Source organism: Nycticebus coucang, chromosome 18 (genome assembly GCF_027406575.1).
Source record: "Nycticebus coucang isolate mNycCou1 chromosome 18, mNycCou1.pri, whole genome shotgun sequence".
NCBI classification, from domain to species: Eukaryota; Metazoa; Chordata; class Mammalia; order Primates; family Lorisidae; genus Nycticebus; species Nycticebus coucang.
Window position 1 is genome coordinate 45,783,609 of NC_069797.1, and position 18,125 is coordinate 45,801,733.

Genomic DNA, 18,125 nt, shown 5'->3' on the forward strand with positions numbered 1-18,125 from the left:
GGAGAGCACTGGGTACAAGAGCAGACGTGGTGTCCAGGTTCCAATACCCAGGCCAAAAGTCTGGATGGAAGCTGCCTAGATTATGAATTTTGGTGGCGATTCAGCCCTCAGTGGAGTCTTTCATCCTCTGTTGAATCTTCCGTCCCTCACTCACTAAAACCTGAGTTCCTACTTCAGAGTGTGATGTAACGTAGCAGAAAGAAGACTGCTTCCAGTCAGAAGATTTGAGTTGAGTGATGTGGGCTCTGCTGTTTTTCCTAAGGGCAAATCCAAGCTTTGAGGAGTCTGAAGCTAATATAGCTATTGGTCCCTTTTTTAAAGGAAAAGAATACAAAATCATGAATGCTAAATTGATCAGAGTCTCTGCCAGGGCCTGGAAGGGGCTTGTGCAAACGAAGAGTTGAATGTCATTGAGACGTCATTAGATTCATTACATTGTCTTTTTGTATAGACATATATGACTTAACTTCCTTGAGTCCCAGTTCTTTCAATCCTGACTATGCTTATCTGTCCCAAGAGAGTAATGTAAGGAAGAAGCAAGAATAAATACATATAAGAGTGATTTTGTTCAAAGTATCATAGACGATCTATAAATGTATTGTTATTAGAATCCATTCAAGCATTAGTTTAATGTTTTGATTGTACTACCTTTTGATGCCCTACTTAATTTTGTGTCACAGTGCTCCTCATTGATTCACGGGTGAGGGCATCTTCAAGTTACCCACTATGTATTGCTTAATGAATTTCATATCTAGAGAGTGATGAATAAAAAGTCCCTGGATCCTCTCTACTCCACCAGTGTATATGTCAGTAGCTCTTGAGATATTTCACTGGGGCTTCAATAATTGTGTTTGAAATTTCAAAAATATTATGAAATTAAAACAATAACAACAACTCCATACCTGGATGGTTATCAGTAAAATGTCTAAGGCTGTTGGCTCCTCGGGTGTTGATAGAGATTTCCTCTGACTTTGCAGCTTTGAGATCTGCATCCACTTGCCATTAAAAAATGAATAAAGCATCTCCACTTCCCTGATGGTGACTATGAGTATATTTCCATGTCGATCTTTAATAGGCTCATAGTAAACTCTTCCCAAGTTGTGTGTTCCAAGTAAATTCTAGAAACAAATAGATTACTGGTAGCTTGGATATTGTGTAAAAAAAAGCAACACAACTGCAACAAAAGACACTGTAAATAATTATATGATTTCTGAGAAGTGGGGTTGCTTTTTTTTGCACTTAAACCTAGAATATGTGGCATCACAGAAATATACTTAACAGAAGGTCAAATAAAACGTCTTCACCATGAGTCTGCAAGGATTATAGCAAGAGGCACAAAAAATATGTTTTCTTTAAGCAAATTCAATATCTGTAAATATCTCTGACCCACATAGACACACCAGCACATAAACCTCAGTTACCAGCACTTGAAGAGAATCCCAGATGTTTTAAAGAAAAATGCCTGATATTTAAAGTATGCAACTTGTGGAGTTCTCAAGAGATCTACAGTAAGCTGGTAGGAGGTGGGGTTGTTTAAAATGAAGAAGTGAATTGACAATGTAGCACATTGTACAGGTCCCCAAATGACTACACATTCCCTTCAAGATACTTTAATTGGAAGACTGGCCTGGTTTGACTTATCTGCATTTCAGGGGGTTCTATTTATTTAAAAGTTTGTTAAATTTGCTTATGAGCTGGGTCAACTGAGGCAGACAATCGTTGTAGAAAGGTAGGAAGGGGAGGATGCCACATTTAAATGTGGAAAGGCCTAGGTAACTGTTACTGAAATAAAAATATGTTTTCTTTAAGCAAATTCAATATCTGAATTTTACAAACATGTAGGGTTCGAAGATTCCTAATCTAGAGCACCGAATGAATAGCAAAACATCTCCTCTTGTTTTAAATATCTATGATTTTTTAAAATTATAAATCATACCAGAACTCCTACTGATTATTTTTGTGAGCTCACATAAATGGTGGTAAAATGCCCTATTAGTATGAGTTGAAAAGTAGAACTGGAATTCGTGAAGGTGACAAGGATAATCTAAACATGAAGTAGCCAGGGGGTGAACATCCACATCTATGAAGACGCTGGGATGCTCCCTCACAGGTAAATAGGGACTGTGTCTTAAATCTTTTATTCTTCTCACAAAGACGAGACACGTAACAAGTTGGGAATTTCATACATAATTACTGGCATGGTATATATAGTAACTTGGCAAGATTATTATTTTCTTAATGGCCTAATTAGATTTCTTTCTTGCCAATAATTTACTTCTAAACTTTACCATGACAGGCACTGTGCAAGGACGGGACCCCAAGATGGAGAGGTGAAGCAACCATGATCTCATGACACATACACAGACACAGGCAGTGAAGCGAGAGATGTGCTAAGATGGAAGTTTGTACAGGAAGCGGTAAGGGACAAAAGAGGGGCTGGTTGAGAAAGTCTTCCCAGCGAAGGTGAAATCTGGGCTGGGTACGGCTTAGTCAAGCCCTATGCGGTACTATAGGTTTTTATTATTATTATTATTATTGTTGGGGATTCATTGAGGGTACAATAAGCCAGGTTACACTGATTGCATTTGTTAGGTAAAGTCCCTCTTGCAATCGTGTCTTGCCCCCAAAAGGTGTGGCACACACCAAGGCCCCACCCCCCTCCCTCCTTCCCTCTATCTGATCTTCCTTTCCCCACCCCTCCCTTCTTCTCACTATGTCGTTCTGGGTAGAGTGCTGCGCTGTCACAGCTCACAGCAACCTCAAACTCTTGGGCTCACGTGATTCTTTTGCCTCAGCTTCCCAAGTAGCTGGGACTACAGGTGTCCACCACAACGCCCAGCTATTTTTTGGTTGTAGTTGTCATTGTTGTTTGGCAGATCCAGGCTGGATTTGAACCCACCAGCTCCAGTGTATGTGGCTGGTGCCCTAGCCACTGAGCTACAGGCACCAAGCCAAGTATTATAGTTTTATATAGAGAAGTTTGCTGCTAGGAAGCTGTGCGACACTGATAAACTGACTAGAATAAAAAGGGACTGATTTGTTGTACATGCCAATTTTTGTGGTGTAAATACTCCAGCTAGAGTGGATTTCAAGCTACAAGACTTTGACAGAGGCTTTCAAAATTCCTGAACATTTAACAATTGGCCCGCCTAGGTCAGTACAAATCAGCTTCAGTCTACTATTGCTATTAAGCTTTTACTTGGTGTTGAATTTTAGGGCTGGCTGCCATTCATTAACTGTTGGACTTCTGAAAAATTATTTATCCTCTCTAAAGTTTCATCTTCTAAAATTAAAAGTTGTTACAGCTCAGACATTCATTATGCTAATATTTACCTCATTGAGTATTTGAAGGCTCATTGAGTATTGGAGGGATTAAATCAAACAATACATGAAAAAGTGCTTTGTAAACTCTCAAGCTTGACAGCATGCAGGGTATGTGCTTTCTCTAATGCTTTCATCAGAATCCCATCCTGGCTTATTCTCACTTTTAAGACCCAGCCCAGATTTCACCCTTCTCGGGAAGACTTTCTTAACTCTGTGAGGCAGAATTTATATCTCCTCTTTTGTTCCCTACTACTTCCTGTACAAACTTCAATCTTAGCACGCCTCTGCCTTTACTGCCTCTATCTGTGTGTGTGTCCTAAGATCATGGTTGCTTCACCTCTGTGTCTCTGAGTCCCTTACTTGCAGAGTGCCTGTCACATAGTTAGAGATCAGGAACTTTTGTTGACTCTGTTAACATACTATATCAAGACATTAGAAAATGGGTTCACTTTCAACTGAAGTTTATGGGTAGACATAGACTGAGGTGGTCTTTTCTCTTAAAATTATTGTCAGTTGTTCATTATCAGCTTTGGATAGGTTTTCAAATGGGACGAATTAAGAAAGAACTAGGAAGTTTTGTGAAATTTTCATTTGACATCAAATTGCATTAGAGAGCTAGCTTTAGGGATATAAAAAAAGTAGGATATTATTGTGAAAATAAACTGCAACCATGGTCCAAGGGGGCAAATTCAGGGTTCTTTAAGATGTGAAAAATAGACTGTAGACTATGTTATTACCTGACATGCTATAGAATAGAAGTTAAATGACCTGGGCCCCTAGTTATCTTACAAAAGATGAAGAGAAACAAGGGCCACTCAGTGACTAGCAGGAGTGCATCTATGTTATAACCAGAACAAATCATAGGACTATCAATAAGCTCTAGACCGAGGTGTGATATTAAGTTTGGGGTGACATGGAAAGTTGAAGGAAGTCCAGAGTCAGGATAAGAAGGCCCCAGAAAAGAGTAACATTTGGTGAAAATCTATTGTTTCCCTAGACAAATGAAAAAGACATACAGGTGTTCATAAGTTGTTACCAGCTCTTACTTACTAATACTCATTTCTAAAAGCTATGGAAGAGGAAAGTTTAATGTAATACAAGCCAACATGTCAGATTATTACTGTCTTTTGCGGGTAAGTAGTTTAGATGCTTCCCAAAGGATGGGAGAACAATGTACACTTCTCCCTCTTGAGGCCTCTGCCAGTTTCTTTAGAGAGAGAAAAACAATGTGGGTCTTGGTCACCTACTGGTTTTCTCATCGGATTTTTTTTTTGGCCAAATACTGACAGATACTTGTCTCTCCTCTAGCCTAGACAATTTTAATTAATTAACTAATTAATTAATGTACAGTTCATCTTGTCTGAAATAAAATTTAAGGGCACTTCTAATGATGCATGATAGACTTGTACTTTTTCTTTGTTACTATAATGTTTTCAGTTTCTTCTATTTAAAAGTTTGTCTGCTTTTTGTAAATTCACACACAATAAGATGATGAAGTACTAGAAAGAATGTGGGCTTGGGAGTCATATAAATCTGGATTTGAATCCAAACTCTGTTACTTCCTATGTGTGCAAACTTGGGCACAAAGGAATCTTTCTAGGCCTCAGCTTTATCGTCTATTAAAGGAATACCAGTAATAGTACTTTCTCATTAGGTTGTGGTGAAAATTAAAGGAGATAAAGTTTGTAAAGCACTTAGCACAGTGCCTGGCACCTTGTCTGTTAAATTTAAATAGTCATTTCACTATTATTATTTATTATTATATGTTAAAAGACTTCATGATAGAGCAGAAACTTGGCAAACAAGATAGCAATTGTACCGCGGCTGATGTGCTTGGTAATGAAGGTAAGCCAGGGTGATATGGACACAGAAGGGAGAGAAAGATCACTATTAGGCCTCCATGGACCATGATAAAATGTCTGAGCCATTATTGAAGGAGCCTAAGTCAGAGAATGCCTTCAGATCTTTTAAATTGGTTACTCTGGCAGAAGTGTGGAGAATGGATCAGAGGGTGGTAAGGCTGGAAGCAGAGGGAAACTTTAGAGGCTTTAGACTTGACTAGTAATCAGGCAATAGAGATAAAATCAGAAAGGAGAGGAGAATAAAATGAGATAGCCTAGAGATAAGTCAATAGGCTTTATGTGTGATTGATGCCAATCAAGTTACATACGATGCATTTTTATTCGCCTTAGAATACTATAAACGATTTAGTAAAGTGACATAAAATATTAAGTATTTGTAAATCCACAGTTTTTTCTTCCCATTTTGAAAAGTTTTTCTGTACCTTACCCTTATGCTCCCTTCCCCCCCTCCAAAAAAAAAAAGATGTTTTCAATATTTCCGGACATTATCACTCTACAGACCAGTAAATAGTTTGGGTAATAGGTCCTGCAAAAAAAAAAAAAAAAAAAAAAGATGAAAGAAACTCTTGTTATTTATCTAGGAACACAGAGAGAAGAGAATGCCTAATATTGTTCAGGTCTTGACAGAGGTACTGTGAGGGGTGACAGTTTATTGAGGACTGTGAGGCGCTGGTCACTATGCAGGACCAGACCAGGGGACTATGTAGGTGCAACCATGGTGCAAGACACATTTCTGTGATCTGTTTTCCCTTTAGTTAGATAGGGATTCCCACAAGTCTGATGTTTGGGGTACAGGGGGTTAGATTGAAAAATGCATTTATTTATGCATCCTGTACTTACTGAGAGCCCACCACACACTAGGCAAAGGGGATATAGTGGTAATGAAGACAGACACACTCCCTTAACTCAAGAACTCATAGTCCAACTGGGTCACTAAGCAGACAGTAAGACAAATAATAAACTGATGGGATTATGACCATTGTTCTGCAGGAAGAACACAAGCCACTTATGAGAGGGATCTACTTAATCAGGAGACCAAAGAAAGACTCTTTGATGATGTATAAAAAAATTAAGCTGACACCTGAAAGATACTTAGAAATTAGCAAGGCAAAGAGGTGGAAGAAGAGGATTCAAAGCAGAGGAAACAGCTTGTGCGCTAGCAAAGGAGACTAAGAAAGAAAGGCTGTGAAGTTGGAAGAAAATTAGGAGAGTGGAAGCCAAGGGATGTGGCAGCTTACAAAGGAGAGCAGGACTAAGTATATCAAAGGCTGCTGAGATGTCAGTTGTGAAAAGGGCCTACAAGTGTTTATTGGATTTAATGAAGACTGAAGTCATTGGCAGGGATGGGTTTAGGTTTTGTGGAGTCCTGAACCATGCGATTTTGGAGCCATCTTTAACACAAAAAATAGATAATTACAAATGGAAACTTCAGTGTAAAAATAAATATTTATTTAGAATGATAAAATACATCTTCCTCCCACTACCCCCAGCCCAGTAAATACTAGAATATTTGGAATTCTGGGTCTCCTTTTCTCCCTGAAATTTCTTTAGGCAGTTTACCAGAAATTCTTTCAAATGGCAACCCAAATTCCTCTCTCCACACAAAACACTGTGAATCCTACACTCACGGGGGCTCGTACAAGTGAGGAGCCCTGAAAGTCCAGCTTCATTAGAATTATCTGCCTCTGATCACTGGTATCCTTAGAGAGGGGTTTTGTAGACATGAGGGTAGCACAAGTCAGAGCGAGGGCTGAGAACTGGTGGGAAGCGCAGTCCAGAGGAGAATGAGGATGTAGGCAACCCTTTGAAGAAGTTTGGGTGGAAGGAGGAGAAAAGAGATAATTTAGCAGCTGAAGGGACATGGGGGTAAGGGTGACATTTGGGGGCAGATGAAATTGGAGAGACTTGAATATTTTTAAATGAAGACAGGAAGAAAGAGTTGGAATGCAGAGCACACATGGAGGAATGAACTTGTGGTAGGAGTGAGACTTTTATCTGTTGGAAGGGGAGGGAAGAGAGAGAAGTTGGAGGCAGCACAAGGAGTTTGTAAATTTGGCAATGGGAAAATCATTAATTCACCAAATAAATAACAGGGAGAGAGAAAATTTAGAATATTTTCAAGGAAGCGATTAAGATGGGCCAAGAAATCTAGGCTGGACAGGAGGGAAATGGTTTGAGAAGCAGGCTGATGCACTATGACAAATGGCAGAGTCAGTAGATTTGGGGGTTGAGGAAATCCAAGATCTAGGGCAATGGAGTAGTTGAGTAGGGTCACAGTGGCCATGGTGTCATCCCTCAGGGTCTGGCTGCAGTGGCTTGTAACAGCCTGATCCTTCTCATGTTACTGGTATCAGGTGAAAGTGCTCTAGGAAGCCTCCAAGAAACACATAATAAAGAACCCCACTTAAAATTCTGAAGTTGTTCAGTCGAGATCCAGGCGTGTCTGGGTTGTGTGGTGGGCTAATGGGAGGGTCCACTGAGGAGTCTGAGTCTCCTGGTAATGTACTTTATCTTAAAGAAAGAGTAGTTTGAGGTACAGTGGCATGGTCCAACTCAACTGGTCAGTCATGAAAGGAAGCAACACTTTGAGTTCGGCATTACCAGGGCCCAGCTCCAAGAACTTCTCCCTGGGTTGGAGGAGAAGATTCTGCAAATCAAGAGTTGAAATGAAGAACACCATTTTCTGGAATGTCATGGAAGACACAGGGCAGTAAACCACCTATGTAATAGAGTATCACACAGAGGGGCAAATTTGCATTTCAGAATTAATTATAATAGCAACACAATAATTCCTCTCATTGAAGAGGGCTGAATTGTTATGATGGCAGGGGTTCAAGCGATGAAATTCCTGTAATTGCAGGTGAGAGTGGAGCCATATAAATTTTTGTTTTGTTTTGTTAATGCAACCCTATTTGTATACTGTGGCTGGGATGGAATGGCCAAACACAGCAGGAATAGATTCCTGTTATTCATGTTTCTGGGGGTGATGTCCCCGACAGCTTTGTTGGTGATACCCATCACTGATAAAGGCTTAGCAATCTCCTAAGCACTCCAACTCCTAACTCCAACTAAGAACCACTAATTCTGTTAATACTAGAAACCAATGACAGGAAAGCCCAGACAGCTTGGTTGGAATTCAGTGCCTTTTCTAGGAAGAGTTCTACAGAGATTGGGGACTTGATTTGATTTGATTGATACTATGGAAGGATATTAAATTCAGGACTAAAGATAATCTTTTAAGAGTTGTTTTCTGTTTGTTTTTTAAAACTAAACAAAAATGTATGCGAGTCCTTATGCTTTACCAAAAGCACCACATTAAGAAACTCCTGAGAACGTCTGCTGGTCTCTTTCTCCATTTCTACACACACAGAGATGTCGCAGGGATGGAGAGGAGCAAGCCTTCTTCCAATGATACACATCTCTTATTTTGCAAGTGATGAAAGGAGAAACGAGTTAACGAATTAATATCAAATCTAGAGTTCACGTCTTTTTAGTCCTTATTTGGAGGGTTATTCACAGCTTTTCCAGAGAGATCGTCAAATGTACAGCTTCCCCGCATGGGCAGGTAGGCAGCTCAAAGTGTCCGAGAAGCATTCACCTGCCTAGGGATGTAAAGCAGAAGGAGCCCACCCAGCCTCCTTTTGTTCCAGGTGGGATTGGTAACCACACTGTCCACTTTTTAAGAAGTTTCCTTAGGAGTGTGGATCAAAACCCAAGCCCTCACCTGTAGCTGGGCTGCTGCTGCAAGCATCTTCTGCCGAGTTTGCAGCACTGTGGATGAGGACATGGAGGTAGGTACACTTTGCCTCAACCATCTTATGTCTTCCCACATACAAGACAGCTGCAAAAGAAGTCACGAGGTCATATCATCATCCAAGCCAGTCCATGATTTAGGTTGTGGCATCAAAGCAAAGCAGGAAGAAGGAAACCTGACCCCTGATGTTTGTTCTCCAGTCCATTTTCAGATACACGCGAAACAACTTTTTGATCTCTGTCCAACTGGAAAAAGATCTGAATGCTAATGAAACAGTCAGATCTACATTTTAGTCTTTGCCAAATGATCCTATAACTCAGAATAGTGGAGACACAATCTGACAGGGTGTAAGCCTTTTTGCTTTGAAACTGTAGTGTAGACAATACTTTGGCATTTATCTTTTTAAATTATTTTAAATTATTATTGTTTGGGATTCATTGAGGGTACAAAGAATTAGGTTATATTGATTGAATTTGTTAAATAAAGTCCCTCTTATAATTGTGTCCCACCTCCAAAGGTGTGCCATACACCGAGACCCTCCAGCCCTTCCTGCCTCCCCTCTCCCCACTTCTTCATTCTCCTGCTCGCCCTTGTTTTGGTGTTTATTTTTTTCTAAGACAGGGTATAGTAGGGCTGAAGGGGACTTCTGCAATAATTTACCTTTACCTCCAAACTTTGATCTCTAGACACCCCCCTCAACTAAGGTTTCTGAGATTCATTGCGGAAACATTGGTACAAAGTGGGGAAAAAGGAAATCAGAACTCAGAATACCTTTGTGAACCACAGGAAATCTTGTGTAATGGAACTGGTATGAGAATCATCTATTTCAACAATTGGTATTTGATCTTCATTGGTGACTAAGATATTGTCTTTGTAATAAAATATAACGGCTATGTAGAGTCCCCTAAAAAGAAAAAAGAAAATAAAAATTGTCCTCAACCGTCTCCTCTACCAGACTTGGAAAAAGTTTTTTTTTAGACATGATAAAAGATGAGCTTAAAATACACCTGGGAACATATTCCTGCTAAGTAATCCTAAATTTACTGGCTAGAATGCAGAGAAATTACTATCTTGCCAAAATTCTCAGGAGAAAAATACTTTTCTTTTAATAACAGAAAAGAAATTTCTACCCAGTTTCCATTCGAACCCTAACCAGATCATTCTTGAGAACAGACTTCCTGGAAAAACTACATTGGACCCACCGTTTTAAGGTCTTCACAAACTTGTTGGAGGAATGGAATAGGTGTTTCAGGCTCCTTGAAACTGACTGCTTTCGGCCTGTGGTTTGTAATTTTGAACTTTCTGGAACATAGAAAAAAAAATAGTGTAACCCATTTGGCAGACTCACACCACCGATTCCTTCTTCCTCCCATCTCCTCCCCTGTCCCCTCAGTGCCACTTATCCTCAGTTCCATGTAGGGATTCAGATAATTTATTTCTATAAGAAGCTGTTATACCTTAAGATGCCAACAGTTAACTCAATTAATGAACAACTCCTCAAAAATGTTGGGGATGAGTAATATTTATAGCCACAAAGGGAAGCCAATTAGGTGTACGGTTAGTGAGTGATGTATTATAAGGTAGAGTAAAAAGAAATGGAATCAAATTCTTTGCTATCCCTTCTGCTCCCCTGTTGCCTTTTAGTGTTTATACACCACTTCTTAATGATGGAAAAGCTGTCCTTGTTAGTCTACATATTTCGTTGATGTTTTTCCATTATAAAATTAAAGGAAGCGTGTTACAGAAAGTCTGGAAAATAGAAAGAAAGAAAAAGAAAAAAACCCCATCCATATCGTCTTTCATATAACTACTGCTAATATTCTGGGCGCTTTATTCACTATGAATGTTGGCTTACAAAAATAGTTGTAGGAATAGGTATGACAATCATCCTCATTATTCAGGAGAAGAAACAGACTGAGAAATGAAATGAATTGCCCCAGCTTGAAAAACCAGAACTTAGGGAACCTGAGACATTTATTCACTGAATAAATATTTATTGGGACACTTCTACATGTGAGGCAATGAGATGGACCATGTTCTCACCGCAGTTAGAGGTGAAGCTGCATAGAGACCTGAGCAGGTGGCCCAGGACACAGGCCCAGTGTGGCTCTGCCTATGGTTATATAGGAACGGCCGACTGACATAGTATTCATGTCAGTTTCAAGCTTATGCCAGTAATAGTTATTCCTGGCAGAAAAAAACAAAAGCATTTCCCCGTCCGACTTGAACAGGAGTTTAGATGCTTGAAAATGATGCTGCTGGGACTTCTGGTTAAATACTGCACGGCAAACATGCTCATTACATATACCACTCTTTTCCAAAACCTCAACAGAGTAGAGATTAAGAAAAAAAAAAAAAAGGGAAATAACATAAATCTGTGAAGACAAAAGAATGGGAAAGGAGATGAAAGCAAGTTCGTTTTGGTAGCTGGAAAGCAGATAGACAGATGGATTTAATAGGCTTGAGAAAGATGAAGCCCATGCCAGCAGGAGAAAGCTGAGAAGTAGCCTGATTCACCTCGCGGGCACCGTGGACTGCTGGAAGTGAGGGGTGAGGGTGAGCTAAAAATCAGGAGCGTTTGTGAAAATCTAAAAACAGTTCAACTTTTTAATCTCCTTCTTTGCTGCATAACTAGACAAATATCCTTTCTCCACTGTAGAAGAAAGCTAGTGGCTGATTCTCTGGAAAGCAAATAACAGAAACGTAAGTAAAAACAGGAAACAATGGAGGTTTCTGGAATGACAGACATCAGGTACTGTAAATGGGGTGATGGTGGTGGTGCAGGTGGATTGAAGGAAATACTTCTCCACTGGGTTCTTGGACCACTGGTACCCAAACCTATACCCTTTATGCAGGACCTTGGAGGAAACGTCTCTGGAGAATTTGACCAACCTAGAGGAACATGCCTGGAGATTCTCCCAAAGGGAAAGGCAGTGCTAGATCTCCCTATGGTGAAGGCTATAAGTAAAGAGTATTCTACATGTGCTTAGAGCTTCCCAATGGCTGCTGATTTCTCTTCTCTTGAACTCTTGGCCTCTAGAGATCCTCCCGCCAGAGCCTCCCCAAGTACTGGGCGCACAGGTGTGAGCTACTGCACCAGGCTGGTTGTTTCCCTTCTCTTAACCCAAGGAAACATCCAAGGATCCCCAGGAAGTTGAGGAAAACATCTAAAAGGAAATAAGAAGGCCAAATATAAATAAATAAAAGAACAACTTAGAGGAAAGAGAGATTATGCCCCCCCCAAAAAAATATAAAATGAAACAAGGCCTATTTTTAAGAATCTGAGAAGAAAAAAGAGATATTGCCTCATTATAAAAAAAGAATAGGTGTCTATAAAAAGGACCCATCAGAGAAAAAAAAGAGCATTTGGGAATTAAAAATATGTTACCGAAAACTGAGAAACCCAATAGGGGGCTTAGCAAATAAAGCTGATGAAATCTCCGAGAAAGTAGAATACAAAAATATGAGGCTGGAAACTGGAAGGAAAAAAAAAAAAGGAAAATTAAAGGACTGGTGTAGGTGATTCAACAGCTGAATAACAAGAGTTCTGGTAGAAGAGAGGAGAGGAAAAGAAGGGGAAGAAATAATTTAAGAAAATGTCTCACAATTGAATTGTTTATGTTTTCATAGTGAAAGAAATTACTAAGTGCCTAGTACAACAGATGGCCGATACTAAAGCACATCACAGTGGAATTTTAGAACAGGGAAGACAAAAGAAACCTTAAAATCTTCCAGAGAAAAGACCTTCAGAAAACATTAAAAAAAAAAAAATCTTCCAGAGAGAAAGGAAAAAAAAAAAAAAAAGGTTTCATATAGTAACTCTGGAATCAGAGTGGCCTCAGATTACTCAGCCCTGAAAGCTGGAAGCCGGTGAAGCGATGCCTTCAAAATGGCAAGGAATACTATTTCTACCAAGAATTCTGTACTTATCCAAGAAATTGAATAGATGGTAAGTAGGATCAATATGTCTTTAGACATGTAATGTGCCCCCAAATTTGGTCCTAAGCATCCTGTCGGAAAGGTACAAACTAGAGGGAAAGGCTCCACCATAATTGTAAGGGACTAAGCCAAGAGCATGGATGACATAGCAAACAACAAGAAGGACCTGGGACTGGGAAAGTGGTAAGAAGAGGCCTGAGTATGGTGCTGAAAAAAGTGATGCCAGAGGGACAGTCATGCGTACACAGCTCAACATTCCCCTTGAACTTCCATCTGAATACTGAGCATACAGATTAGCTCTGACCAATTAATGCAGAAATTAATGTGGGGATTTTGGTACCCTCCATTTATTTTTATATTTGGAATATGCTATATATTTAGTGAGTATCTTAGGTGCATCGCAGTAGCCCTATTCTCCCTCCAGAAGAACAATGGAAGTAAAATCAGCTCCAGTTGGCAAGCAGCCTACCCTGTGCCAGGTGAATTTAATTCATGAGCTAATTGACTCTCGATAAGAATCATGTCAGACAGATATTAATTATTATTAATTTTGTTGATGAAGAAGTGATGGTTTCGAGGGGTTAAATGCTTTTCCTAAGAATACTCAGCTAGCAAGTGGTAGAGCTTGGATTTGAAATAATTATTTTTTCTACTTGTAAAGTTTGTAAAGGTTTGTGCCCCCAAGAAGCCACGCAGTATTCAATGTAGTTGAATATTTTAAATAATAGTTTTGTACTTCTCTGTAAGCAATACTTATATTATCCTTTCAAACTTTTAGACCGTTAATGTTAAATCTTCTCAGAATCATTTTTTTTTTAATGTGAGGTATTTTTTTTCTATTTTAGCAGGTTGTAGGTCATCGTTCCTTGGAATACCAATTCCATGAAAAAAAGTTTTTTATTTTTTTAATTTTTTTTACATATACATGTGTTTATTAGGTTTCCATTTTTTTGTCTTCACAAAATTAAGAAGGCTTACATTTTAATAACAATAACAATGTTTAAAATAAGGACTAGAAACAAAATGAAAAAAGTTTTACAAGGCTAAAGTAGTTTAGAAAGTGCTTCTTTAGCCGAATTCAATATGTCTCTTCATCAGTCTTTAATATTCTAATGTATGTTTTCTATTCTAAGAGGGGGATATAAAAGATTCCTATAAGATTCATGTCAGCTGTGAATCTTATAGGACCACTGGTCTTTGGAATGCACTTTGAGTTACTGTTTAAGTGTTCAGAGTACATTTAACATAAAAAATATTCCTCCTTTTTGGGAAGTTCTATCTTATGCCTTATTTAAATCTTTCCCGACATTGTGTATTTATTTATATTCTTATGGGGAAAAAGGATGTATGTCATAGAAGTTGAATGGACATTACAGCAATAATTGGTCTGTCTAGATAATCATTTCTTGATTATTAGACAGTAATGCCATAGTAATGGAGAGAGCATCTGAATCCTCAGATAATGTTTAAAAACATCCTTCATCCTCCTGAGCAGTTTCAGCTTTCCCCCACTGATAAAGACCAAATGCACACAGTGGTTTATGAATTGCAAAGCATCATCAGTCCAATTGCTTTATTACCTTTGCTGCCATAGAGGAACCAAGGGGCAGGGCAGTGATAGGAACCTAGGTAACAGCTGGCTTACTTAAATGAGCTCTCCATAATTGAGGACTGAGTGTCCTTTGGTCAGTGTGAGTATTGACAGTCTCAGTCTGGGTGAAGTCTTCCCAGAGACTGGGAATGGAAATCACTCCTGGGTTTCCTTCTCAAACTACTTATGTGTGTATTTACTTCTCCTAATGAATCATTCATTCAGTGAACAAGATTTTGTTGCAAACCCTTGTCCACACATCTAGCTAGAGGCAACATTTCTAAAGGGCTCCGTTGTCACAGCTATACAGCTACACAGTCCTTGGGAACAACCCTTTGCTATTTCTTTATACCTGGCCCAAATGCAGTTCCTTTCATTTTCTTTTATTTTCAGCTGTGGATTTCTTGCCCAGCTGGTCCAGTTGTGCCCCAAATCTAGACAGCACAGCATAGTTGGAGATTTGATGGGGAGCTTGGAAAATTAAAGCTTTATGAAGGCTTTAATTCTCCAAATAAAACTAACAGCCTCTTCCACAAATGGTTATACAGATCAGAAATCTGACACTGTCCCTTTTGAACAGACCAAGTAGAAAAGAGGCTTTTTAAAGCTTCTCAGAGAATCTCGGGATGTAGTTGGCGAAAATCTAGAGAAAGTATGGTCTGCTTTCCCTGGGGCAGTGGTACAGAGGAAGATTAAAATTCAGGGTGAGATGCAAGTTCAGTGCCCAGTCCCGAAGTCGAGGTGGGAGACAAAAATGAAGTGTGAGGAAGACCAGACTTGGAACCAGAAAACCCAGGCTGGAGTCCTGATTTTGCCTTTTCCTGGCATTGTGACCTTGGGCAAACCACTTAGCTTCAGTGGTACCTGCCAAAGTGAGGATAAAAAAGAGATATTGGATGTAAAATTGCACCATAAACTATATCGTTAATAAGTTTGAAGCTTTATTATTATTGTTATCGTTGGTCTAGCTTCTTTAGGGATGTTCAGGAAATTTCTCTTGGAGGTGAAAAGTTGGAGGGTGAATATCCCAGCAAGCCAGCCCCACCAAGCAGTCTCGTGAAGGGAGAGTTCAAAGGGAAAGCAACTCATGGAAGGGGCTGTTTTTCTTGTGCTTATTTTCAAACTGTTCATAAGAGAGGGAGAGGGAGGGAAGAAAGGAGAAGGAAGTCACTTCTGAAGGGTTAAAGCAAGATAGTGCCGTAAAGTGATTCCAGATGTACAAATATTAATATCTCTCTCTCCCTGATGAATGAGAAGGTATGACCCAGTTAGGAAACTGCTAACATTACCGGCGCCACGGAGACCTCAGTCGATGGCCCAGCGCAGATTTTTATCCTTACCCCGGCAATTGTAATGCTGATGAAGGGCCCGGACCTGCTGCAGCAGGCCTTCCAAAACTTCACTCTGTCCCTTGTGTCTGGGCTCTCTGTCGTCATAGTCTTTCCAGTCTATTGAACAAAAGAAACAAACAAGAGTGAAGTTTTAAAGTGCGGGAGGCCTCTTCCCCGCCCTGCCTCAGGAGCCCGAGTGTTGCTCATTCAACCCACAGACTCCGTGATGAGCGCCGAGCACATGCAGGGCTAGCGGGCAGTGCCAAGTCTGTGGAAGCCACCATTCTTCATAGCCCTGTGCAAAACAGTAATTGTGGTCGGTTTCTTGTGTTGGGCAGTTTGAGGGCAAGAGAAAATGGTAACCGAAAGCCAAAAGAAAATAGGAAATTTGGAAGTCCAATCTCCCCTCTTCCTACCCTTTCCCCCCTTTTCATCATCCCACATCTTAATCAGTTCCTCTGCCACCTCTCCACTCAGCACCCCAAATCTCAACTGGATTTTCACAGTAGGAAAGAAAAGGGTGGGAATGTGCAGACTAGATGAAATCCACAGTCCCACTGCTTTTATTGTAGGTTTCACACTTTTGGCCAAATTGACATTTCTTTCCAAGGAAAGAGCCCATGTCAGATGCCAAGAAATGGAAATCTACATTTTACTCTAATGAATGTCTGCTTTGGTTAGCTGGCACAGCTACCCCCACACATACTCTGAGCCACCAACCACCCTGTCTGCTCAGTCTCTAAATATACAGTATTAGCTTACATGGCAAATTTAAATTGCAATACCCACTGAGATTTTTCTCTCCCTTCTATTTTCATTCCTTTTGGCTATAATGATATCAAGGGACTAATATGGGACTAATGTCAAGATTGTAATTCTGCTGTCTCTAACTCCTGCTTATTTTTTTCAGCCAGTCAGTCATCTCATAGTCCATCCCTTCTTCCTTCTATTTTCTTTCCCCCTTATTTTTCCCTTCTGAACCTTTCAAAAGCAACAACTTAAAGCACTTCTCAGCTGAAAGGCTTTCTCTAAAAGTGCTAGTCATTCTTCTCCAGAAAGGCCAGTTAGGTCACAGTATATCTTGGGCTTAAATTCTAGTTGAACAAGTTTCAAATTCCTTCCACCATGGATTTTATTTTAAAACATGGGCTCTCATTCATTTAGAAAATGAAGTCAATGTCATGGCAGTTAATGTCAGGTAAAAGCACCTTGCATCGGCCTATCTGAGACCCGGGAGTGTAGCATTGTTAGGAGGAACCCAGGTTCAGAGTCAGATAAACCTGGGTGTGAGTCTGGGCTTCTGGAGTCCTAGCTCACCATCTGCAGGCAAGTTACTTACACTGATAGGGCTTCTTCCTACCAAGAAAAATGAGGGTAGTATCTATTTTGTCTGATTTTTGTGAGTATTAAATAAGGCACATATTAGGCATCTTTGGCACAATACTTATTACATGCTAGGTATCCTGTAAATAATTACTTAAAATGAAGGGGATTCATGATGGAAACAGCATTTCTTACCCTATCAGCTGATTACCTATGAAGAAGGGGGCCTCAGAGGTTTTCTAATATTTTTCCTTCCTATCCTCCCCCATCTCAATTTTACCTTTCAGCAGACTGAGGTCCAGAGATAACCATTCCAGTCATCCACTACTCAGCTTGTCAGGGACATAGCAAGGACAGTAACCTTGTCCTGTGACCCTCCACATACTGCCCAGCTTATCATGCCACAGAGTGTGTGTGTGTGTGTGTGTGTGTATTTTTCTTCCAGGAAGAAGGACCCAACTCCTACTTGGAGTTTGTGTGGTGTGGCTTAGTTGGGATCAACCCTGGAGACGGGGAATTAGCACAGGTGCCTTCCGTAGACTCTTTGTTCCTTGAGATCAAGAACCATGACTTAATTTCTCGTTGCCTCAGGTTTCTTCTTTGTAAAGTTCTCAAAGATCTCTTTTTAGGTTACGTGAAGTTTAAAAAGAAATAATGTAAGTAAAGCACCATCCTGGGCACACAGGAAGTACTCAAACTTTGGTGAGGCCTGTGAATAGTCAAGTAGGATGGTGCTCGTAGGGAAGGAAGGGTTTTTACTAAAAACTTTGAAAATATTTGAGGAGATAAACACTTAGTGGCCTTTCAACTATTTGTAGTGGCCCTGGTATTCGGCACAGAGAGAAAAAGTGTTGCTCTTCTGGGTTCTCAAAGGCCATTATAAGTTCTCTTATTTTTTTTTTCTTTTTATTTATTTATTTTATAAGTTCTCTTAGTTGAAAGAATGCATCTAAATGCTCAGAGGATGAGCAATATTGTATGTTTCAGTAACACCCCTCAAT

General features: G+C 39.9%; 1 protein-coding gene across 1 annotated transcript in view; it reads right to left on the bottom strand.

Annotated features, from left to right (window-relative positions):
* The window catches only part of ANKFN1 (ankyrin repeat and fibronectin type III domain containing 1), a 434,680-nt gene that overhangs the window by 48,431 nt on the left and 368,124 nt on the right, over positions 1–18,125 (bottom strand). Inside the window, exons 10-14 of the mRNA XM_053570655.1 lie at positions 15,811–15,918; positions 10,143–10,242; positions 9,712–9,844; positions 8,911–9,027; positions 903–1,118 (exon numbers count right to left, since the gene is read on the bottom strand). Coding sequence (XP_053426630.1) covers positions 903–1,118; positions 8,911–9,027; positions 9,712–9,844; positions 10,143–10,242; positions 15,811–15,918 — 674 coding nt within the window. The remainder of the gene's footprint in view (positions 1–902; positions 1,119–8,910; positions 9,028–9,711; positions 9,845–10,142; positions 10,243–15,810; positions 15,919–18,125) is intronic.